The sequence below is a fragment of the Sylvia atricapilla genome, chromosome 22 (genome assembly GCF_009819655.1).
Source record: "Sylvia atricapilla isolate bSylAtr1 chromosome 22, bSylAtr1.pri, whole genome shotgun sequence".
NCBI lineage: Eukaryota > Metazoa > Chordata > Aves > Passeriformes > Sylviidae > Sylvia > Sylvia atricapilla.
Window position 1 is genome coordinate 1699392 of NC_089161.1, and position 23844 is coordinate 1723235.

Below are 23844 nucleotides of genomic sequence, written 5' to 3' on the forward strand. Positions count from 1 at the left end.
GAGTGGGGTTGGTTTGCTCCCACTGCTGCCATCCAGCTGCTCTTTGCAACACGAGTTTTCTTGCTGCATTTCTGGAACAGCTGAGGAAAACGTGCCATTGTCAAGCCCTGAACAAGAGCCTGTCTTGATGAGATGACATTCGTTCTTCTTCTGTGCATGTGAGAGACAGGTTAGAAAATCTCCTGATTGTTTTTGGTTTTTTTTCTCTGCATTTGAACTGGATTTGAACTCTGTGCTCTGCTCTGAGGCCTCTTCTGTAGCTACACAGCACAAGCACGTTGGCCTGACCTAAATCTGTGCCCTTGAGTACCTTGCTGAGCTGTTTTCCTCACACAGGAGCTGACACCAGCCCCACTTTGGCCATTCCAGGGCTGGCTCAGCTCTGAGCTGTTCCCTGGCAGGAGCTGGTGAGCTCAGGAGCAGAGCCCTGTCCTTGTGGGACACCAGGAAATAATTCCTGAGGCTGCAAACCTTCCCTGCCTGGGCTGCCAGCATTCCCCTCAACGATTCCCTGGGATTTTCCCCTGGCAGAATGTGAAGAGGAATTTTAGGAGCTGCTCTTTTGGTGAGGTTCCCACTTGTGTCACCTGGTGCCAGGTGCATTGCTGTGGGCTGGGGGGGAATCTGCACAACCAAAAACCCCACATTTGATGTTCAGGGTGACTAAAATCAATCAAACCCCACTTTTTATCCCTTCCCTTTCAGCCTAGGTGTCCTTCAGCCCCCTGCTCAGGATTAGCTATTCCAGGCTTTCCCAGTTTTCACTGGAATTATTTCTGTCCAGCCCCAGGAGATGGGAGCTGAGCACTGCTCAGGATCGATGTGAGGGAGTGATCTCTGCTGCTGTGATTCCACTCCCTAATTGTGCCACAACCTTTCCAAAATTCCTTCCTTCTCCTTCCCCAGGCCTGTCCCTGGAGCACAGGGGGAGGGAAAGGTGCTCTGCCTTGTCCTTGTGCTCTGTGCCCGTGTTTTGCTGATCCCAGGGGCTGCAGTGGAGCTGGGAGGGAGACCCTGAGCTGCTGCCTCAGCTCTTTGCTGACATTCCTGCTGGAATTCAGGCTCCTGATGGAAGCAGGAGGAGCACCATGCTCTGGCCACCAGGGATTGAGGACAACTTTGGGGGCACTGAATTGGTCCCGGAGGAAAATCCTGACAGAACGAGCTTTGTGCTGCAGGCTCCTGTGCAGGGCTGCTGCTGTTGGCATCCCAGCAGCTCCCAGTGTCCCTGCACAGCCCCTGGGAGGCTGAAATCCCCAGGGAATTCCTCCTCCTTCCCAGAGGTGGTGATGGCTCTGGGCAGAGCAGCTTCTCCCCATCCCCTTTTGGAGAAATGCGTGTTTGTGCAGGGTGTGGAGTGCACAGCCTGGCTGTGAGCAGGCAGGAGAGGGGCTCCAGTGTGACCCAGCTCCTGCTCACTGCTGCAATTCTCACATCCCACAGGGGAGGTGACGCCAGCCTGGGAAAACTGAGGAGGTGGAGCAGGGAAAAAGAGCTGGAGCCTCACTGAGGAGCCTTGGGGTGCTCCATCTGCCAGCTGGGGCAGTGCAGAGAGCCAGAGGTGCTGGGGACAGTTGGTTTTCCCTTGGATTCACTTTTCCAGCCCCGTTATTTCACCTCTTCCCAGTGCATGGAAAGAAAGGCGCAGACTTGATGCCGTTTGTCCTCGGTGACACTTTTTTATTTCCACAGGAAATACAGTTCTCCATCCACTCCCACACAGTTCCTTCCTTCACACTTTGTGCTGGTATTTTATCCCTGGTGCTCCCAACTCTCCCAATCCTGGATCCCCAAACCATTCCTTGTCCTTCTCCTGGCCACCAGCGGGGTGATTCCATGTCCTGCTGGACCTATTGTCACTGCTGCTGCTCCTGTGGCATGTGACAGGAAGGGACAGAATCCCTGTCACCCTGAATTCCTGCCCCATCCCAGATTTCAAAGCAGGGATCTGTCCCTGGCTGGGATTTCAGCTCTGGGATCACTGATGTGTCACCCCACGAGGTGACACCAGCTGAATTCAACACTCCAGGCAGGGCCAGAGGATGGCAACCCCGAGCTGAGGTGATCTCCTCTGCTGACACTGAGCTCTGAGCCAACAGCACTTTATTAAAATGGTGTTTTGTATTGGAGAGCAAATCCCAGAGCAGATGGATTCGTGGGCAATCCATCACTCCCATCCTGGCTGCTGCCACTGGAAACGTGCTCCTGGTGCTGAGGGACGGATTTACAGCCTGGCCAGCTCTGGCTGCTCCCAGTTGCCATCCTTGGAAGGATTTTAATGGGATGTGAAAGGCTGGGAGGAGATCCCTGTGGTGGCTGTGACCACCCTGTCCCTGTCCTGAGCCTTGGCAAGGTGGGAATTCTCCAGGAAAAACTCTTCCCTGCCCACATGGGTTTGTGTTTGGAGTAGAAAAAAAAAAACCTCATTGAGAATCTTTTATGAGCCTTTGTCTCGGGTGCTGGGGTTTCTTTCCTGCTCTGCTTTGTCTGGGATGTGCCCAGATGTGCCCAGATGTGCCCAGACTGGTGGAACAAGTCCTGCAGCAACACCTTCCTGCAGGATTGGAGCCCCAGGCAGGGTCAGAGCTGTGGCAGCAAGGAGCACAATGAGGGATGTTGGAGAACTGCTTCATGGTGGCAGATTTCAGATTTCTGTGCTGCTGGAATGGGAAATGATCCCACTTTTCCTTCTCTGTGCCCAAGGCCTGAGATTCCTGTGCTTTTCCTGCTTTTCCTGCCCTTCCAGGCTCAGGCTCCTCTCTGGAGGCAGCTTGCAGCCAGAATTAAACAGTGAAATATTTTATCTTGCTGTAAAATCAGGTTTTGGAGCTTCCCATCAAGCAGGAGCCAGGCAGGTGAAAATCTGCCCCAGAACCTGAGGGGAATCACCCAGCCCTTCTGCAGAGGCCAGGGCAGCTCTGCCCACCCCTTCCCTGCCCTGTTGTCACCTCCTCCTGTCACCCCTCTGCCCAAAACCGGGGTGCTGCTGCTGCTCTGGGGGTGCCCCAGCTCTGGGCAATCACTGGGTTCAAAGGGTTGGAAAAAAAAACCACTCAGATGCAAAACATGCAAAAAACTATTTTACTGACAAACAGCAAAGGATGGGCTTAGTTCCAAGGAGCTGAACTGGTTCTCTATTGTACAAACATCTTATTGAAAGGGAAGGAATGGCTGAAATACACTCACTCGTTGACCCAAATAAAATCACAGTGTGCTTTTTTTTTTTTTTTTTTGTCTATTGCCTCCTCCCCTCACCCCAAACTCTCTGCACCTTCAGCTGCTCCCCTCAGCACAGGCTGTCACCCCTCCAGCCTCTGGAGAGCACAAAGCCCTGGGTGAAACCTGTCTGTGCACGTGTATTTGATAAAAAAATAAAATAAAATAATTAGCCATTATTGCTTTTCAACCACAGTAGAGATTATTCTGTGATTAGACTCGGAGCAGAGTTTAATCTCTCTGTCTCTCTCTGGTAGTCTGGGCTGTGCCTCTCCCTGCCTGATGCATGCAGAAGTGGTTTGGATGCAGGGAAAAAAAAAAAAAAAGGATTAACAATCAGGGAAAACAGCACTCCAAACTCTGTCCTGGTGTTTTCACAGGTGAAAAACCTCCTGGAAGTGAGTGCAGGGCTTCCTGTGCCTGGTGTGAGCTGGGGCTGAGCCAGCCTGGGAATCCCAGGAGGAGCCAGAAACTGGGAACCCCTTTGGAAGAGAAATGGGAACCCCTTTGGAAGAGAAATGAGTGTGACAGGATGGAGGTTCCAGAGGAGGGACAGGCTCCATGCAGGGGACACGGTGACACAGAGCAGGGTCCCCACAGCCCAGCCAGGGTGAGCAGCTCCTGCTGACTGCCACATCTTCCCTGTCCTCTTCTTCCCTGTGTTCTTTCCTCTCTTCTTCTTCCCTCTTATTCTTCCCTCTCCTTCTTCCCTGTCCTCTCCTTCCCTCTCTGCCCCACCTGCAGGGAAGCCACAGGCCTGGCTCTTTTTGTTTGAGTTTCTGATTCCCTTCAGGAAGTTCACTCGCTGTTTTTTTTGTCCTGGACACTGCAGGGAGCCGGGCTGAGGGGATTTTTCCCCTTCCCTGCAGCCCAGCCCTGTGTCCCTGCCCAACAGACAATTCCCTGCTCTGCATCCCACTGCTGCTCGCTGAAAGCCACCTCTGTCCCAGCAGGGAAAAGTCTCTGCTCTGCTCACGGGAGAATTTCTGCTCTCTCACATCCAGAGAGATGTTTTCACCTTCCAACCCCACCCCTGAAGACAGAAGCAGCTCCATCCCCTCTGTGATGACCCGACCTCTCCATCACAGCCAGGCTGAACCTTCGGCAGTGCTGGGAGGTGAGATCTGGGCTGGGCCTGAGCTCCCTGTGCCTGGCTCCCTCACCAGGTGAGCCTCACCTCCCTTCCCACCACGGGCAGGGTGTTCAAACAGAACCCCCCACGTTTCATTTTGTGCCCTTTGAGATCCTCTCCCCATCTCTTTGCGCCCTCCCTACAGGGATTTTGTGGTGGATGGACATTCCCAGCTCTCCCAGTTCCCTCTCAGGAGATGCTCCAGTGCCTTCATCACCTCAGTGTCTGTTTTCAACCCCCCCTTTTTTTTTAGCAGGGATTCTCTTCTCCCAGCTGAAAATGCAACCAGAAAATGAGGTAGAACAGCAGTGACTAACCTAAACCCAGCCCAGCGTGCTGTGAGTGCCCAGGACACCATTCCAGGCTTCTCCTGGTCTGTTTTTTATGGATGAGCTGTCCCTGGCTGGCTCAAGGGCTGGTGAGAAGTGAGAGGGGCTCAGTGGATGGATGGAATCACAGGAAACCCCTTCCCAAACTGCTCCTCAAAGAGGAAGGGCCCTTCTCACTATTTATTCTTTATTTTGGCCAGAGGTTTATTCAGCAGAGGCAGAACTGAGGATGGGATTTGATGTTTGGGAAGGAGCTACAATGGATTTCTCCATTGAGGGGTGATGGATTTCTCAATCCCTGATTTTCCCTACCTGTCCACACCTCTCCTTCCCAACCATCCCCTGTGCCAGGCCAGGGCTCCTTACACCAAAAAACTCAGGAAAATGTTCCCAGCAGAGCTCCTCACCCCAAAAACTCAGGAAAATGTTCCCATCAGGGCTCCTCACCCCAAAAACTCAGGAAAATGTTCCCATCAGGGCTCCTCACATCAAAAAAACCAGTTCCAGCAGAGCTCCTTTCACCAAAAACACCAGAATGTTCCCAGCAGGGCTCCTCTCACCAAAAACAACAGGGGAACATTCCCAGCAGAGCTCTTCACCCCAAAAACTCAGGAGAATGTTCCCAGCAGGTCTTTTCCCACCAAAAAACCACAGGAGAACGTTCCCAGCACCAACCCCAGCTCTGGAGAACTGGCACGTGGAACTTGGAGCTGTGTCTCTGCTCCAAAAATAACCAAAAAAACCCAAAATTAAAATCCCCCCCAGCAGCAGCAGAGCCGAGAGCCTCCCCCAGAGCATCTGGCTGGTGAGTTCTGGCCCTCACTTCCCACAATTTCCCATCCCTGTTTTCCCTTCCCCAGGCTCTGAGCAGCTCCTGGCCCAGCCCTGTGCCAAATCTGCTCCCAGCTGAACCCTCCTGACCCGGGCTTGTCCCTGGCTTTGGGTGTTGTTGGTGTTGTTATTTCCATCTGCAGTTGGAATTTTTTTTTTTTTTGGTCTGGTAATAATTTTTTTTTGTTGTTTTGTTTTTATGTGTGTGGAGACTGGATCAGAGGCAAGAGAACAACAACCCAACCAACAGGAGAAGAACTGGGACGATTCGAGGAGGAGAAAACACCCTCAGGAGCAGAGAGGGACAAACACGAACACAAAGAGGAGCAGGGCACTGCCCGAGCTGGCAGGGACAGCTGTGTCACCCCTCTGTGACACGGGGACAGGGACAGGGCTGGGGAGGCTCAGCCTGGAGCAGGAGGGGCCCAGGAGGTGGCACAGGGACAGGAGGGATGGTGGCAGCAGGGGACAAGGGGCTGCTGGGTGATGCTGGCAGCTGTAACACCAAAAAACCAGATGTAACACCCCAAAACAACCAGCTGTAACACCTCAAAACCAGCTGTAACACCCAAAAACTGGCTGTAACACCCCCAAAACCAGCTGTAATAATCCAAAACCAGCTGTAACACCCAAAAACTGGCTGTAACACCCCCAAAAACAGCTATAACACCTCCAAAACCAGCTGTAACACCCAAAAACCAGCTGAAACAACCCCAAAAAGAGCTGTAACACCTCCAAAGCAGCTGTAACACCCCAAAACAGCTGTAACACCCCAAAACAGCTGTAATACCCCAAAACCAGCTGTAATAATCCAAAACCAGCTGTAACACCCCAAAAACAGCTGTAATACCCCAAAACAGCTGTAACACCCAAAAACCAGCTGTAATACCCCAAAACCAGCTGTAACACCTCCAAAACAGCTGTAATACCCCAAAACCAGCTGTAATACCCCAAAACAGCTGTAATAATCCAAAACCAGCTGTAACACCCCAAAACCAGCTGTAACACCCACAAACCAGTTGCCTCCTTCTCCTCCTGCATTTCTGGAGGCCTCGACACCTCGTTCCCCAAAGAGGAGATGGGGCAGACCTTGTGGCTTTTGGGAAAATCTTTCCTATTTTTGATATTTTGGGGGTTTTGGGGGGGTATTTTGGGGGTTTTTTTGGAGAATTTTTGGTGTTTCTGCTCAGGAGTTTGGCCCCATCCCAGATTTGCTGGGTGGATTTTGGCCCTCGTTTAGGGAAGATGAGGATCCTTCCCCAGAAATAATCCCTTTGGTTTTGGGTGTGCTGGGACAAACCTGCTCCCAAAAAAAAACCTGTTTGGTTTCCCTGGATTCAAGTGAATTAATCCCAATAAATTTAATTGCACTGAGAGTATTTCTCGTTTGGGTTTTGTTGGGGTTTTTTTTTTTCTGCCTAAATTTGAACAAGGCAGAGGTTTAAAAGGTGAGAGCTACAGACCCAGCAGATTTTGGTTTTTTTTAAAATCTGGTTTTATACAACAGGAACATTTATTATGTAGAAATTATTTTTTTTTTCTCTCCTCTCCTCTTCCAGAGCCTCAAATTCTTATGGAATTTTGCCATGGATCAGCCAGACCAAACTTAAGGGCTGTGAGCCATCACTTCACCCTTCCCAGATTTTTCACTTGAAATGACATTTCAACCAAAGTCAGCTGCTAGAGCAGAGCCAGGCTTTACATTCACTCTGAGTTTAGGTCAGTGGAAAATTTGCTTTTAAAGTGCTTTTTTTTTTCCTCCCTCCCACCCCCTCCATAACCAGTTCCAGGGACTCTTTGCCCTGATCAGGATGGAATTTTCTCCCCTACCAAACGCTGAGGGTTTGTTGGGTAACTCCAGTCCCTGCTCTTCCCTGCCTGGCTGTGGAAAGGAGCTGCTCAAGGAAAAATCATTCCTTAGATCCTAAGGAATTTGAGGCGTCACAGCCAGGAATGACGGACAGACAAACGGACAAAAACATGGACCAGGCAATTCTTTAGGTCCACAAAGAACCTGGGGCTCCAAGGCAAGAGGCACTAGGGAATAGCAAAGGTGGGAATGGCAGAGAAACAGGAAGGTTTGGGCAGGTTTTTTTTTTGGGGGAGGGGGCTTGTAATTAACTGAAGCGGGGCATAGGAAAATAAAACACAGAAATAAATTTAAAATAAATTAAAAATAACCCCCAGACACAGGAGCTGGAGCAGGGAGGGAAGAGCAGGAGTTGTGGTGTCCTTTTCCCCTGCCACCAAACAGCAGGAGGAGACTGGGAATGTCAAGGGATCCGTGGAGAAAAGGAGATTTTCTGGCAATGCTCAGCATCCTTCAGCTCTGGGTGTTCCCCCATTTCTGCACGGTAACACAAAAGGGTGAATGGAGAGGGAAATGATGAGGGTTCGGGGCTGTCAGATCCCTGGGGATGGCATTTCCCTCCTTAATCCCTGCCAAAAAATCCTCTGTGTGCCCAACGTGTGCTGCCCAGGAGAACAGGACAGGACCAGACCCATCACTCCTGGGTTTTACAGCTCCTCCAGGATCCTGTACCCAGGAGAACAGGACAGGACCAGATCCACACCTCTGGGTTCTCCAGCTCCAGGATCCTCTGTCTGGGGTAAAGGACAGGACCAGACCCACACCTCTGGGTTCTCCACTCCTCCAGACCCCCTGCCTGGGGGAAAAGGAGCTTTTCTACACGAGGACTCTGCTGTCAGAGCCTTGATCCCATTCAGACCCCAAAACCCGCTCCAGGAGAAGCAAAACCACATCAGAGCATCCTCACTCTCTGCCCCCACCTTGGGGACATTTGGGGAGGAGTTTGGCTTCGCTCTCTGAGCCCCACAAACCACAGAGAGGCTGATGGATGTTCAGGACCCTCCTCTCTGTGGTTTTTGGGGTGTTTGAACCCTGCAAGAAGAGGTGCAGAGCAGCTCCTTTCCTCCCAGGCGAGGGCTGGGCGGTGTTTGTGAGTCAGATCTGAGCCATCCTCTGGGGAAGGACAGCAGCTCTGCCACCCAAAGTGCCACCCAAAGGTGCCCCCAAAGCAGCAGCACCAGCCCCACTGCCCTGGCTCTGAGGTTGGATTGCTTAAGGCAGGTTTCAGTGGACAGCAACGCCGACAACAAACCCCTGACGCATCCCTTCCCCCAGAACGTCAACCAAAGCCAAAAAACCCAAAAGGGGACGCGGTGTTTTCTCCCTTTTTGTGCCTTTTCCCCTTTTTGTGCCTTCCCCATCCAAACCTGTGAGCAGCCAGGCTGATCTAGGCACGGCAGGGGCAGGGCAGGGCCCAGCCCAGCCAAAGCACCACCCAAACTGGGGGCTGCAGCTCCTGGAGGAGACCCTCTGCATCTTCTTCCTCTTGGCCCACCTCCATCCCCTCGGCCAACATTCCCAGCAGGATGTGCAGGACAGCCAGGAAAAGGGGAGGGGGAGTTGAAAGTATAATTCAAACCTCTTTTTTTTTCCTCTCTCTCTCTCTTTCTCCTTTTTTTCCTTTTTTTTTTTTTTTTTTTTTTTCTTTTTTCGTTCGTTCGTCTGCGTTTTGGTGGGTTTGTTTTTTGTTTGGTTTTTTTTTTTTTTACATATATACACGAGTCTGGCACTAAAACGTGGAACACAGTGCAAAGCCTTGGCTGCAGAGCATCCAGGACTGGCTTAGTTGTGCATCGTGGCGTGTCCAACGCGGGATGGACGATCCCAAAAAAAAAAATCCTCCGTGGGTTTTTTGGACCAGAGGCTGTTCCCCCCGAGGAGGAAAAGCAGAGTCCTGGGTGTGATTTAAAAGCTGGCTGCAGTCCCCGGAGGGGTGAAGGGGAATCCCTCAGAGGTGCCTGGGGCTGGGGTGCCCGTTGTGGTACAGCTTCTGTTTGATGTGCACCATGTTCCCGGTGGCCTCCTCGTACTGCCGGTGGTGACGTTTCCTCAGCTCCTTCAGGTTACAAAACTTGGGGATCCAGGACCAGGAGTTGTCTGGAAGGCAGGAGAGGGGAGGGGTTGAGTCAGTGTTTTTTAAAGACTTCATATTTTAGCCAAAGGTTAGGAGCAGTTTATCTCGATGAGGGTGTAAGTTAGAAAAAACAAACAAAAAAAAAAAAACACCAAAAAAACCAAAAAAGGAGTTAATAATTATTAAATGTTTAAGTGTAGGAATGAATTTCCCACACCAAATCAAGTGTTTTTCACGTAGGGGAAAATTTAAGACTCACCCCCTTGCATTTTTTTTATGAGGTAAAGAACCCAGAAACTTCTTTATTGTCGTGACAGTTGAACCTTTTCCCTGTTCTTCAAATCCTGCACCTCTCCCTATGGGCAGCAGGTCAAACTGCCCCTCCCAAAACATTCAGCATTTAGGAAAGAGCCCAAAGGAAATAAGAGGCTTTTTTTTTTTCTAGCAGGATCTCAGAGGTTTCCTCAGACACCTGTGAGCGTTTTTTTGTTTCCTGTAACGTTTGTTGTTTTTAATTTATTAAAACTTTTACTTTACAAAACCCCTCTGAAAAAGCAGCCTGGCTCAAATTATCTTTAAGCCAAGGGGCAGGTGGATACATTTCCAGTTGGTTCAGAACACTCTGGCCAGGTGTTAACCTGTATTGTTTAACCTGCAGCAAGGTGAAGTATTGCTGGGTGTGATGGGCTTGTGTTACAGAGGGAAATTAAATAGAAAAAAAAGTCTATTTTAAACCCCTTTCAATAAATACCTACTTTAGTCACCAACTCCATCCGGTCTCTATTTCAAGTCAGATTTCCCAAGGCATCACTGCCACCGTCCCCAGTGTCACCCTCTGCCCCCAACACCTTTTTAACCTGTTTCTAACCCATTTTAACCCATTTTTAACCCATTTTTAACCCATTTTTTTTAACCCATTTTTAACTCCTCACTTCACCCCTCAGCCCAGGAATTTCTCCCTGCAGCAGCATTCCAGCTGCCACCCGTTCCCATGAAAATTTGGTGTGATCCCACCCCAAAACACAGAGCCCAGCCCTTCAAAGCACACTGGGAAGTCCCAGAGGAGGAGAGATTCTTTGGTCTTCCCATCCCAAATGAGGTCATTTTGATCCTCAGTCTTTTTCTTGAGGTGTTTGTTAATAAATCTATGTTTATAGCCTTTATAGGGAATATTTGCACCCTTTGGCCAAGCCTTTTATAAAGCCTTAAAATAGGTGTACATAGGAAAAAAAAAAAAAAAAAAAAAAAAAAAAAAAAAGAGAGAGATCAATTAGTTGAAATAGTAAATTAATTACTAAAAATAAAAGCCTCTGTTCACGAGGGGTAAGCGAGCCCAGCTCTGGAGAACACATCAGCACAAGGAGAGCTCCTGGCAGAGCCCTGCTCTGATCTCTGATGAAAATCAGGAGTCACAGCCCCCAAAATTGCTTTTCTCAGAAGCTGAAATCTCCCAGGAAAATCAGCCCCTGCTTGGGAAAAGCCCCGGGAGGCTCCTGCCTCAGAACCTGCTCCTGGAGGCTGCTGGGCATTTGGGAAGACAAATGGGAAATTAATATCATTTTTTATCGGAGTTTTTAGAAAGAGAGAGTCCACTTCCCTAATTAGAATTTCTTATAGGCCTGCAGATAAATCTTTCTCCTTCTCACTTCTCCTTTTCCTCTGAGCTGTGATTTAACAGCACCATCAGTCAAGAGCTGGGGAGATGGAGATTTGTAGGGACATTCTGAGGGAATTTTGAGTCATTCTCTAGTTGAAGACATTTTCCTGTCTTTTCTTTTCTTTTTTTTTTTTTTTTTTTTTTTTCTCCTTCAAATTTGAAAATCCACGGGATACCCGTGCTGAGGGAGGAAAATGGAGCTGATGGAGCCTCTGAAGGAGCATCTGTTGGTCCTTCTCAGTGAAAAAATCAGGATTTTTACTGCTCCAAAAGCCTGACAATCCTGCCCAACCCTTTTCAGTAAAAAAAAATCAGGATTTTTACTGCTCCAAAAGCCTGACAATCCTGCCCAACCCTTTTCAGTAAAAAAAAATCAGGATTTTTACTGCTCCAAAAGCCTGACAATTCTGCCCAGCCCTTTCCCCCCCCACCCCTGGGGCTGGTGACATGAAAATAAATGGGATGAACAGAAACATTTCCACATCTGGTGCGGCCACCCAGGTGTGTCACTGTCACCACAATGTCACAGCTTTACACAGCCAACACCAGGCTGCTCTCCCTGTGTCCTCACAGGTCAAAGAATTCTGAAAGAATTGAATTAAAATAAAAAGCCTCATAAAATCAGGCCTGCTCTGTTAAATTGCCTGAGTTAGCCTGTCACTTTTAAGTGATTTGAAAGTTCCCGTGTGAAAACAATCTTGGGATGAGGATTAATTAGCACAACAATTTATTATTGGGTTGATAAACAAATGCACCTGTAATAACAAGGGATTTGTCACCATGAGAATCAGTAAAGAAAATAAGTCAACAATAAAAAAAATTAAAAAAATTTAAAAAAAAAAAGAGAGATTTGAGGGGCAAATAGAATATCTTTTACTGTAATACAGTAATTGGGGAAAAAAGCTATTAACCAATTAAAGTTGCACACGAGGTCTGTAAAAACTGTATAAAATGAGTTGTGAAAATAAAGAATTGGCTTTTCCTGCATGAAGGTAATGGAGTCTTGGCTAATTTATTACAATATCCCAGCAGCTAGAGGAAAAAAAAAAATCCCGATTTTTCTGGGGAATTTTGGTGCAGCCTGAAGATATTCTGCAAGAGAATTCCCACACCAACATTCCTGCTCAGGTCACAGAATCCTGGATCATTCTGAGCTGTGAACATCACTGAGCCCCTAACACAAATCCTAACCCCAAACACAAACCTAACACTAACCTAACCCTAATCCTAACCCTAAAATATTCTGAGGATACTCTTCCCACAGAATTCCCACACCAACATTCCTGCTCGGGTGACAAAATCATGGAATATCCTGAGCTGGGAGTGACCCCCAAGCATCATCAATCCAAATCTTAACCTTAACCCAACCCTAAACCCCAATCTAACCCAAATCCTGATATATTCTGAAGATTCTCTGCCCACAGAATTCCCACAGCAACATTCCTGCTCGGGTCACAAAATCGTGGAATATCCTGAGTGATGCCGAGCATCATCACGCTCCTAACCCTAATCCAAACCTTAACCTTAACCCACCCCTGATCTAACCCTAATCCTAATATATTCTGAAGATTTTCTGCTCACAGAGAATTCCCACACCAGCATTCCTGCTCAGGTCTCAGAATCCTGGAACATCCTGAGCTGGGATCATCATTGAGCTCCTAACCCTGACCCTGACTCTAACCCAACCCTAACCCTAACCTAACCCAAATCCTGATATCTTCTGAAGATTTTCTGCCCACAGAGAATTCCCACACCGACATTCCTGCTCGGGTGACAAACTCGTGAGTATTTTGAATACTGTGGAACATTTGGAATATCCTGAGCGGGGAGCATCACCGAGCTCTCGGGACAAAGAGGGACAAAGAGGGACAAAGAGGGACAAAGAGGGACAAAGAGGGACAAAGAGGGACAAAGAAGGCTGGGATGTCCCTCACCTGCGCCAAACCCGCGGGGAACAAAGCAGCAGCTTGACCTTTGGCAGCTGTGCAGGGAGAGGGCAGGAACTGAGGGATGGGGAGGATGAGGATGAGGAGGATGAGGATGAGGAGGATGAGGAGGAGGAGCACTTACCATACCGTCGGCTGGTCCTCCAGGCGCGCACGGCGTAGTGCAGAACCCCGTCCATCCACACCAGGAACCAGCTTATACAAAAGCCCAGCAAAAGTCCCAGCATCAGGTCGATCTCCTGCTTGGTTACATTGTCAGTCACAAAGTAATTCTCCGACGAGTCCACCACCGACTGGTCCCCGTCGTAAGGGATGACATAATGCACGTGATGCCTTGGGACAGAAATTGGGGAAAGGGAAGTAAAATATCAGTGGTTTTGCCTTTCCTCACTGGTTCATCGTCTCCAGGAGCTGAAGGGTTGTCCTGCCTTTTTTTTTTATTATTGTGCTGCTGTCAGTAGAGAGGGAAAGCACAAAAACAAAAAATCCCTGTGCCCAGGGTTGGAATTGATGTCACGTTCCTGCCACGGGCTCCTGCCCCAGCTCATCATCTACAACACAGCAGAGGGGACAAAGGACAGCACGAGGCCACCCCTGGCATGCAGAGGGCACCACTTGTGGTGATGCCTCGAGATTTCAGCTTTTCTATTGTTCCATGTGTTTGTAATGCTGCAGGTCTTTAGTGCAGAACTCTGAACTCCATGTGCAGTGTGAGCTGCTGTGTTCACATTTTGGTTTTATATTTTTTCATCTATTTGTAGTCCTGCTCTTTATTTAATCATTAATTTAATAATTGGTAATTCTTCAGTGCAGAATTCTAAACTCCATGTGCAGTGTGAGCTGCTGCGTTCACATTTTGGTTTTATATTTTTTCATCTATTTGTAGTCCTGCTCTTTATTTAATCATTAATTTAATAATTGGCAATTCTTTAGTGCAGAACTCTAAACTCCATGTGCAGTGTGAGCTGCTGTGTTCACATTTTGGGCAGATACAACAATTCCTCTCCAGGCCTGGGGATCAAGGACACCTCACTGCCTCAGGCCCTGAGAAATGGAAATAAAAATGAGTTTTGGGGGCAGCAAACTTGGGGTGAATTCCTTCATTAGCTGGAAGATGAACCCCCAATCTGCAAACCGAACTTACCAAAGTGTGAAAACCCTGGGGAAAGCAGGGAAATGTCAGGGATGGAGTGAGGGAGTTATGGAGTAGAACAAAAACCTCCAAAAATACCCCAAACCAGGCGGGGGCTGTGGGGACAGGACGGGAGGGGATGAGCAGTGCCAGGGTGGGAGCATCCCGGAGGATGAGGAGGATGAAGGATGCAGAGGATGAAGGATGCAAAGGATCAAGGATGCCAGAGGATGAAGGATGCAGAGGATGAAGGATGCAAAGCTGCTCTGAACAGCTCCTCACCTGCCCAGCCTCACCCCGGTGGGCTCCGTCCCTGCCCCAGGAGTGACCCCACACCCGGCCCGGTGACACCCAGCCCCACCAGCATCACCAGTGCTCCCAGTTCAGCGTGTCCCACTGTCCCCACAGCCCGTCCCCGTCGCTCCCCCGCCGGCGGAGCACAGGGAGGCAATCGCCGAGGCCTCTGAATATTCATGAGGTGCAGGTTGCTCCGTAATGACGCCTGAGAAACGTCCAAATATTTACACCAACAAAACTCCACTCCGAGGAACCTTCTGAAAACAGCCCTAATCTCAGCCGTGCCTTAATGGGACCGCCGGGGCTGGCACGGGCTGGCACGGGCTGGCACGGGCTGGCACGGGGCTAGCACAGGCTCCCGGGTGGCAACCAGCCCCTCCGGTGGCTGTTTTCATCCAGGGAAAGGAGCAGGCTGGGAAGGGACAGGAATTGCCCTGCTCCTGCTGCTGCTGCCTGCTTTGGAACAGGGATTTCCCCTCTCGGCACTGCGGAGTGCAGGAGAGTCCCCAAAAAGGGATGGGAGGGTTCCCGTGAGCACAGCCAAGAAGTGCTCATGTTCCAATGTCCCCAAATCCCTGCACATACATCTGCCATGTTCCAGTGTCCCCAAATCCCTGCACACACATCTCCCATGTTCCAATGTCCCAAATCCCTACACACACACATCTCTCATGTTCCAATGTCCCCAAATCCCTGCACACACACATCTCCCATGTTCCAATGTTCCCAAAATCCCAGCACACACACATCTGCCATGTTCCAATGTCCCCAAATCCCTACACACACACATCTCCCATGTTCCAATGTCCCAAAATCCCAGCACATACACCTCCCATGTTCCAGTGTCCCCAAATCCCTGCACACACACATCTGCCATGTTCCAATGTCCCAAATCCCTGCACACACACATCTGCCATGTTCCAATGTCCCCAAATCCCTGCACACACACATCTGCCATGTTCCAATGTCCCCAAATCCCTGCACACACACATCTCCCATGTTCCAATGTTCCCAAAATCCCAGCACACACACCTCCCATGTTCCAGTGTCCCCAAATCCCTGCACACACACCTCCCATGTTCCAGTGTCCCCAAATCCCAGCACATACATCTCCCATGTTCCATTGTCCCCAAATCCTTCCCAAATCCCTGCACACACTTCCCACGTTCCATTGTCCCCAAGTCCCTACACACACATCTCCCATGTTCCATCCTTTCTAAATCTCTACAAACTTTTCCCACCTTCCATTGTCCCCAAATCTCTGCTCAAGTCTCCCATGTTCCATTGTCCCCAAATCCCTGCACACATTTCCTATGTCCCATTGTCCCCAAATCCTTCCCAAATCCCTGTACACATTTCCCACGTTCCATTGTCCCCAAATCCCTGCACACATCTCCCACGTTCCCTGATTTCCCCCATCCCTACACAACACACACATCTCCCATGTTCCGTCTTCCCCTAAAACTTTGTACCAAATAATTCCTGGGGGCCAATTCCCGGGCAGTTCCAGCTGGTGCCAGCTCAGCCCCGTGTCACCTGGTCCCCTCCTGAGCTGTGCCCACCCTGTGTCCACAGGCCTGGAGTTGGATCTTTGCTGTGTTTCGTGTTCTGTGGTGCCCAGGGGACAGCTCTGAGCTCACAGTCAGTGTCACTCAGCTCTGCACACAGCAGGGACACAAAACAAACCCTTTTCCTGCTGGGAACCACAACTGGGACAAGATTTCAGGGCCAAAAGCACAAACAAGGGTGGGCTGGAGGGAGGAACAAGAAGGACGAGACATCAGAATCTGAGGCTGTAATTGGACAATTAAACCCCAATATACAAACGGACCAAAATTCATAAAAGTGTGAGACCACATGACCAGTGGTCTGGTTTTTTGTGACCATTTTGGGTCCATTTTGTGCCCATTTTCTGACCCTTTTGTGCCCATTTTGTGCCCACCTTGTGTGTAGCCCTGGCCAGGCCCTGTCCTGCCCAAGGTGTACCCTAAAGCCCTTTCAATAAATCTCTATTTTATTCCCCAGCTCTGCCCAGCCTGTTCCAGCTCCTCCTTCCCACGGCATCCAGGGACCCCAGAAGAGCCCGAGCTGTCCCCAAAGGTGGGGACAGAAGCTCCAGCACACCGCGGGCCAGGAGCAGCGGGGGAGAGGCTGGACGTGCTGTGGCTCAGGTGACAAACGCGACAAAGGCAGCCCGGTGTGTGTCTGTGTGTGTGTGTCCGCACACGTGTCCCCGAGCTGGAGCATCCCTGTCGCCATCCCCGCTCAGGTGACAAAAAGGAGAAGCTCCGGCGCTGCTCCGGCTGCTCGAGCTGCCCCCAGCGCTATTGTCCCTTGCGGTGACCTTGTGTGAGCGCGGCTGCTGCAGCCACCAGGGCTCGGAGCCTCGGGAACAGCCTCGGGAACAGCCTCGGGAACAGCCTCGGGAACAGCCACCGAGAGCCCGGAGCTGCCTCTGCCCTGCCCGCCGCCAGCTCGGATGGGGACAGGACAGGGACAGGGACGGGGACAGGGGTGGGGATGGGGATGGGGACAGGGATGGGGACAGGGACAGGGACAGGGACAGGGATGGGGACAGGGACGGGGACAGGGGTGGGGATGGGGATGGGGACGAGGATAGGGGTGGGGATGGGGACGGGGACAGGGACAGGGATGGGGACAGGGACGGGGATAGGGGTGGGGATGGGGACAGGGATGGGGATGGGGACAGGGACAGGGATGGGGACAGGGATGGGGACAGGGACAGGGACAGGGACGGGGACGGGGATAAGGGTGGGGATGGGGACGGGGACGGGGACAGGGATAGGGACAGGGATGGGGACAGGGATGGGGACAGGGATAGGGACAGGGACAGGGACAGGGATGGGGACAGGGACAGGGATGGGGACAGAAATAGGGACAGGGACAGGGACGGGGATGGGGACAGAAATAGGGACAGGGATGGGGACAGGGATGAGGACAGAGGTGGGGATGGGGTAGGACACGGACAGGGATGGGGACAGGGGTGGAGACAGGACAGGGGTGGAGACGGAGATGGGGACAGGGACAGGGACAGGGACAGGGACAGGGACAGGGACAGGGACGCGCCGATGCTCCGGCTCAGCCGGGCTCCCTCCCGGGCAGGTGACAGTGGCAGCCACGTCACATCTCCCGGGCTCCCGCTGCAGCTGCCACATCCCGCCTGGAGCGAGCCCTTCCCCACGGGCAGCCGCAGCAGGATCCGGGGGAATGGGGCTGATCCAGCCCCGGGCAGGGCCCCGGGGAGGCAGAGTCTGTCCTGCATCCCCGCCCGACCTGGCATCCCAGGGCCGCTCCCAGCAAGGCCACTGTGCACAGCAGCGTGGTGACAGCCCCAAAAACATCTCCCTGCTCCCGGTCCCGGTGGGAACACGGCTCTGGCACGGCTGCCAGGACCCTGGGATGGGCGGGTGGTCCCCGGCATCGGGCAAAAAGCACTCCCAGCACGTCCACACAGGCTCATGGAGGTTTCCAGAGCGGCTGGGAAAGGAGGAAAAAGAGGAGAAATGTCCCTCGTGTCCCTGCTGCCACCCTCCCCGGTGAGCCCAGCAGCAGCGGGCTGCTCACACACCGCTGTGCCCAGCCCGGAGCACGGCACTGCCTCCAGACTCTGCTCCCCAGCACTGCCCTTCCCGCCGGGATCCCAGCCTGGAGCATCCCCGGGCCAGGAGGGGCTGGCAGGGCTCTGCTGGCACCTCTGTCACCCCTGTCACCCCCTGTCACCCCTGTCACCCCCTGTCACCAGGTGAGGCTGACACTCCTCCCCAGCCCTGCTCCAGCCCTGCCAGGGAGAGGCTCGGCCAAGGTCACCCAGAAGGTCAGTGACAAGGAGGACACGGAGCTGCGGAGGGTCCTGCTCTCTGCCCCCAGCCACTTGTGAGCCCCCCCAAGGCTGTTGTGGCGGCTCCTGGCTCCGTCCAGGTGTCATCTGTTCCCTCCAGCTCACCCTGCCTCCTCCACGGACGCCCTTTGGTGTTTTTCCTTTGCATGACATCACCCAGCTCCTGATCTGCCGCCAGCTCTCCTCTTGCACAGAGGACCCTTTGCTGCCTGGGACGGAGGGATTCGGAGGAGCAGCTCCACAGCCCTGTCCTGTCCTGTCCTGTCCTGTCCTGTCCTGTCCTGCCCGGGGACAGTCCCTCGGCCCAGGGACAGAGGCCAGGGCAGCCCAGCACGGGCACTGGGACACGCCAGGGGTGGAGAGTGCCAGGATTCCCCCAGGGATCTGCTCCAGCAGCCACGGCGTCACAGAGAGTGGCTGTCACCCTGTCCTGGAGGCAGAGGTAACAGGAGGAGCTGTCCCTGTCACACCCAGGGGGTGAGTGTGGCTGTCACCCTGTCCTGGAGGCAGAGGCGACAGGAGGAGCTGTCCCTGTCACACCCAGGGAGAGAACCTGGCTGTCACCCCTCCTGGAAGCAGATGTGACCAGAGGAACTGTCCCTGTCTCACCTAGGCAGAGAGTGTGGCTGTCACCCTGTCCTGGAGGCAGAGGTGACAGGAGGAATGTCACCAAGGACAGACCATGTCTCTGTCACCCCTCCTGGAGGCAGAGGTGACAGGAGGAATGTCACCAGGGAGAGCCCATGGCTTTGTCTCTGTCCTGGTTTCACTCTTCCCCAGCCCGGGTTCCCTTCCCAGCAGTTTTCCCACCTGGGGATGTTCTCCTGCGGCCTGGGGATGCTGGCAGCTCTGCCCTCCTTGGCTCTGCTGCTCTGGAGAGGGCCCAGCCCGATGGTGACACCTCAGCTGCACAGGGGAGGGACATTTGTCACCCCTCAGAACATCCAGCTCAGCCACCAGGGACACTCCATTGTCCAGGCTTCACTCAGACTGCAAACAGCAGCTCAGTGCCACCTAAAACCTGCAAATATGGACCAGGGGTGGCTCAATGCCACTTAAAAATTGCAAATATGGACCAGGGATGGATCAGTGCCATCAAAAATCTGTAAATATGGACCAGGATTAGCTCATTGCCATCAAAAACCTGTAAATATGGACCAGGGGTGGCTCAGTGACACATAAAACCCTGTAAATATGGACCAGGGATGGATCAGTGCCACCTAAAAACTGCAGATATGAACCAGGGGTGGCTCAGTGACACATAAAAACCTACAAATATGGACCAGGGGTGGTTCAGTGCCACCTAAAATCCTGTAAATATGGACCAGTGTCACCTAAAAACCTACAAATATGGACCAGTGCCACCTAAAAACCTGTAAATATGAACCAGGGGTGTCTCAGTGACTCATAAAAACCTACAAATATGGACCAGGGGTGGATCAGTGCCACCTAAAATCCTGTAAATATGGCCCAGGGGTGGTTCAGTGACACATATGGACCTGTAATATGGCCCAGGGGTGGCAGGGGCAGCCCCAGCTCCCCACAGCCCAGGGCTCCAGACCCTGCAGCCCCCCAGCTCAGCTCAGCACGGGTGTCACCAGCTCCCTCTTGGCTCTGCTGTCACAGCTCCCAGCTGACACCACTTCAAAAGCACCTCCCAGCCCCTCTCTGGTCTCACGAAATCCCTCCCTCGCTCCTGGCATGAAATGACAGCACAATTCCAGCCCCAGTGACCCTGATCCCGCAGGGAAAGGTGGAGATGGGGGTCAGCCTCCAGCAGCACCTGGAGATGGGGCTGGTTTCCTTCCCCAGGGTCCTGATCATTCCCAACCACTGAATGATTAAAAACATACCAAAAAAATTAATGTACAGCACTTCCTGCACGTGTCCTGGGACAAGAGGGAGAGGAGAGCCCAGGGAAGGCACAGCCCTGCCCAGGACACAGCCCAGGCAGGGACAGAGCCCCGAGAGCTGTCTGCTGCTGCTGAAGCCCTTGGGGATGTTCCAGGAGGAAACACCAGCCTGAGGAGCACTGTGAGGTGGCAGCAGGAGCAGCCAGCCCTGCTGGCCGTGGCCCTGGGTGACTCCAGAGCCCCCAGAGCCTGGGGCAGCCCCAGAGACCAACACCAGCTCCCAGCCTGAGCTGGCAGTGGGGACAGGGACAAGTGACCCCCAAACTGGAGCTGGGAAGTGCCAGGCCCCATCCCAGTGCCAGGGCAGGGGGATCCAGGCTGAGGAGGCTCCCAGGACAGGCTGGCACAGCTCAGAGCCCCACATCCAGGAGCCAGCCCTCCCTGGGCACAGGGACAACCTCTGGGACAGCTCCAGCCCCTCCGGAGCTCAGGGCAGAGCCCCTCAGGAGTGGAGGAACTGGATCTGCTCCGTGCTGTGCCCAGGGCCAGGCATCACCTCCAGCCCCGGACAGCTACTGGCCAAGGGATGCACTGAGGAAGGAGACAACCAGGAGAGGAGAGGTGAGGAGAGGAAAGAAAACATTTCTGAATGAATTATTGGGTCTGACTGACACCACGACCCAGGCTGGGGCAGGAGGGAGATCATTAATTGCAGCAGCTCAGCCCACTGCACATCAATCTTCATTCATTGCAATTCCTCCTTCCTGCAAAACTCACTGAGTTCCCCCCGTTCCTCGCTGCAACACACGGAGCTGCAGCCAGCTCCCTCCTCCCAGGACTCCCTCTGCTCCTTGGCAAATTAAGTTTTTCATCAAACCCTTCGAGTGGTGCTGACAAAAGGCTCCAGGACCCAAGCTCAGCCTGGGGACAGCAGCTGACAGCTGCCCCAGGGCCCAGCTCCGAGCTCCTGGAGAGGTGACAGGGAGAACCAGGCACTGGGAATCCAGTCTGACCGTCAGAGGCATCCAAAAGGCAAACCTCAGCACGGTGTCCCAAGGTTTGGGAAATCTGCTCAGGGCAGGAGCAGCCCGGACTCAGCTCTCAGAGGTTCCTGAGCTCCCACATCCCAGAGGCAAGGGATAAACTCGGCTGGTTTTGCCTCTTCTCACGCTCCTCCTCGGCACTTTGGAAGATTTTCGTGCACTTTGGAGGCAGCGGCCCCGGCGGTGTTTGTGGAGAGTGGCACGGCCGGTTTGTCTGCCTCAGGAGCATCTGTGCAGGCACACGGGGACAGCAGAGAGGGCTGCCCCTGTCACCTCCTCCGCCACGCCACCAGTGACACCTGACACTCCCCAGCCGCTCCGAGCATCCCAGCCCGTTACCAGCAGCCCCTTTTCCACCAAAGCTGCGACGGAGTGAAAAACAAAAAACTGGTGGAAGAAGCAGAGGAAAACTCTTAAAGCAGCGAAAAACACCAAGAGGGCTCAAATAAAATAAAATAAAATAAAATAAAATAAAATAAAATAAAAACTAAGAAAAAGCAAATCTTTGCCCAAACCAAGACACTGTGGATGGTTTTTTTTTGTTGTTGTTCCAAACTGACCTCAGGAGGGAGATGCCCAAGGAGCTGAGGCTGCGGCCACATCCCCCGGGCCTGGCTGCTCCTGGCCCTGCTGGTGCCTTCTCCTGCTGCTCTGTCCCAGGAGGATGAGGAGGAGCCGTGGGGAGGAAGGCTCCCCATCACCTCCGGGACTGGAGGCAGAAAAAAACCCCACATTTTCTCCTCACCAAGCCAAGCACAGCCCAGCTCCCACTCCAGCGACACGAGGGGATGTGACAGCTGGGGGACAGGATGCAGCTGGCTCCAGAGGCAGCTCCAAGAGGAGCAAAGCTCCGACCCAAAGGCTGGATGTGGCAAGGGAAGGGCTCTGCCAGCCTGGCACAGCCTCACGCTGCTCCAGGCAGTGAGGGACCGGGCACAGGAGGGGAGCGAGGGCAGCAGGAGGAGGGTCACCAGCAGCAGCCCCGCAGAGAAAGGACAAAATCCACCTCCTCAGAGCTCAGCCCTTGGGCCTGAACGAGATCCCAGAGCAGCCAGACGCCGGTTTCCAGCAGAGATCACACCGAGGAGGGATGCTGTGGAGGAGGCTGAAGCGTTCCCACCGAGAGAGACAGGTATTTGTCCAGTCATAAACTCGTGCAGAGCACAGGCAGCACTCCTGCCTCAGCATCCACCCTGACCCTCCTGGCTCAGCCCAAAGCACAGCCTCCTCAGCCTGCTGTGGGGGGAGGAAAAGCCCCAGGGAATTCAAAATCTGATGGAAGATTGCAAAGCCTCAAAGTGACCGTGCCCCAGGCGGCCTGGGCAGGGATCCTCTCTCGTTTCTCCATCCTCCAGCCACACAACCACCAACTGCAACAGCCAGCCCACAAACCGGCCTGGGGAACACCACTGCCGGCCCAGCTGGCAGCAACCAAAGGGCAAAACGACAGAACGTTTAAATTAAAGTTCGCTCACTTTCCCAGGGCATTTCCCAAATGCCTGCACACAAAGGAAAACGCACTTCTCAGCCCACAGGAAACTCTTCATCCCGAAAAAAAACAAATCCCAAAGCAACCCCCCTCCCTCACCCCGGTCATGCAGGAGCTGCTGAGGAAGGTGAGACACAGCCAGAATGTAAAAAAATGGTAGCCCAGCTGGCAGGCAGCAGCTCCCTGTCCCTGGTCACCTCCCCCAGCCCAGGGGGACACGGTGGGAAGGGGCCCGGGGACAGGGGAGAGGCTCTGCAGGTAAAACTCACCTTCCACAGTTGCAGTGACAAACTCGGTCCTCCCCTCTGAGATGCGGTAGGATGTAATTGTGAAATCTGTCCAACAACGCATTCATGTCCATCAAGCAAGCTATTGCCTGTAAGAGCCCACAACCAAGGCATCTGGTCAACTCTGGATGATGGAATAAAACATTGACTCCAGTTTGATTGCCAAAGGCTGAAGCAGTCATCAAGAAAAGAATCTTTTTTTTGGGGTTTTTTTTTTGGGGGGGGGTGTTCAGTGGGGCACACACACACAAAAACACATGCACACACACACACGCAGAAAGGAGCCCAGGCTGAGGGACAGTGCTGAGGGAAGGTGGAAAGGAGGGAAAGGAGAGGATGGAGGGAGAGGAAAAAAAAAAAAAGGGGGGGGGGTGTTGCTGCTTTACCAATAGAAGGGAGGGGGGGAAGCTCAGCCAAAAAAAAAAAAAAAAAAAAAATCAAATCTCTTACCATAACGATAGAGGCGCCCAGGATCATGAAAATCATGGTGTTTGCATTCATGGACATCAAGAGGGAAAGGGCAGCGGTCGGGTCCGGGCGCCCCCAGCCCTGGGAGGGCGAGCGGCGGCCGCGCTATTCCGCAGAGGCGAGCGCGGGGCGCATCGCGCTCTCTGGCCGCTCGCTGCGGTGCTGCGGGGGGCGGCGGGGCGGCGGGGCGCCCCCCGCACACACAGCCGCCTTCCCCCGTGCCGGGGGATGCTCCTTCTCCCTTTTCTACCCTTAGCTTTATTGGATTTTTTTAATTAGTATTATTGTTGTTTTGCTAGGGTGGATAGCGATAGGTTCATTAAAAAAAAAAAATAATAAAAATTGAAAAAAAAAAATGGAA

The 23844-nt window shown here is 52.7% G+C and overlaps 1 protein-coding gene across 2 annotated transcripts; it reads right to left on the bottom strand.

The window, feature by feature from the left end:
• Positions 1-9216: 9216 nt before the first annotated feature.
• Positions 9217-23723, bottom strand: TMEM240 (transmembrane protein 240). 2 transcript variants are annotated; one of them, XM_066334131.1, is made up of 4 exons: positions 23466-23723; positions 22998-23104; positions 13180-13388; positions 9217-9475 (listed from the first exon to the last, which is right to left on the bottom strand). In XM_066334131.1, the coding sequence occupies exons 1-4, from the start codon at positions 23520-23522 to the stop codon at positions 9327-9329; spliced, it is 522 nt and encodes a 173-aa protein (XP_066190228.1). In that variant the 5' UTR covers positions 23523-23723; the 3' UTR covers positions 9217-9326. The 2 variants fall into 2 exon arrangements, with proteins under 2 accessions (XP_066190228.1, XP_066190227.1); XM_066334130.1 differs by lacking the exon at positions 23466-23723 and having other exon boundaries at positions 22998-23197.
• Positions 23724-23844: the final 121 nt, after the last annotated feature.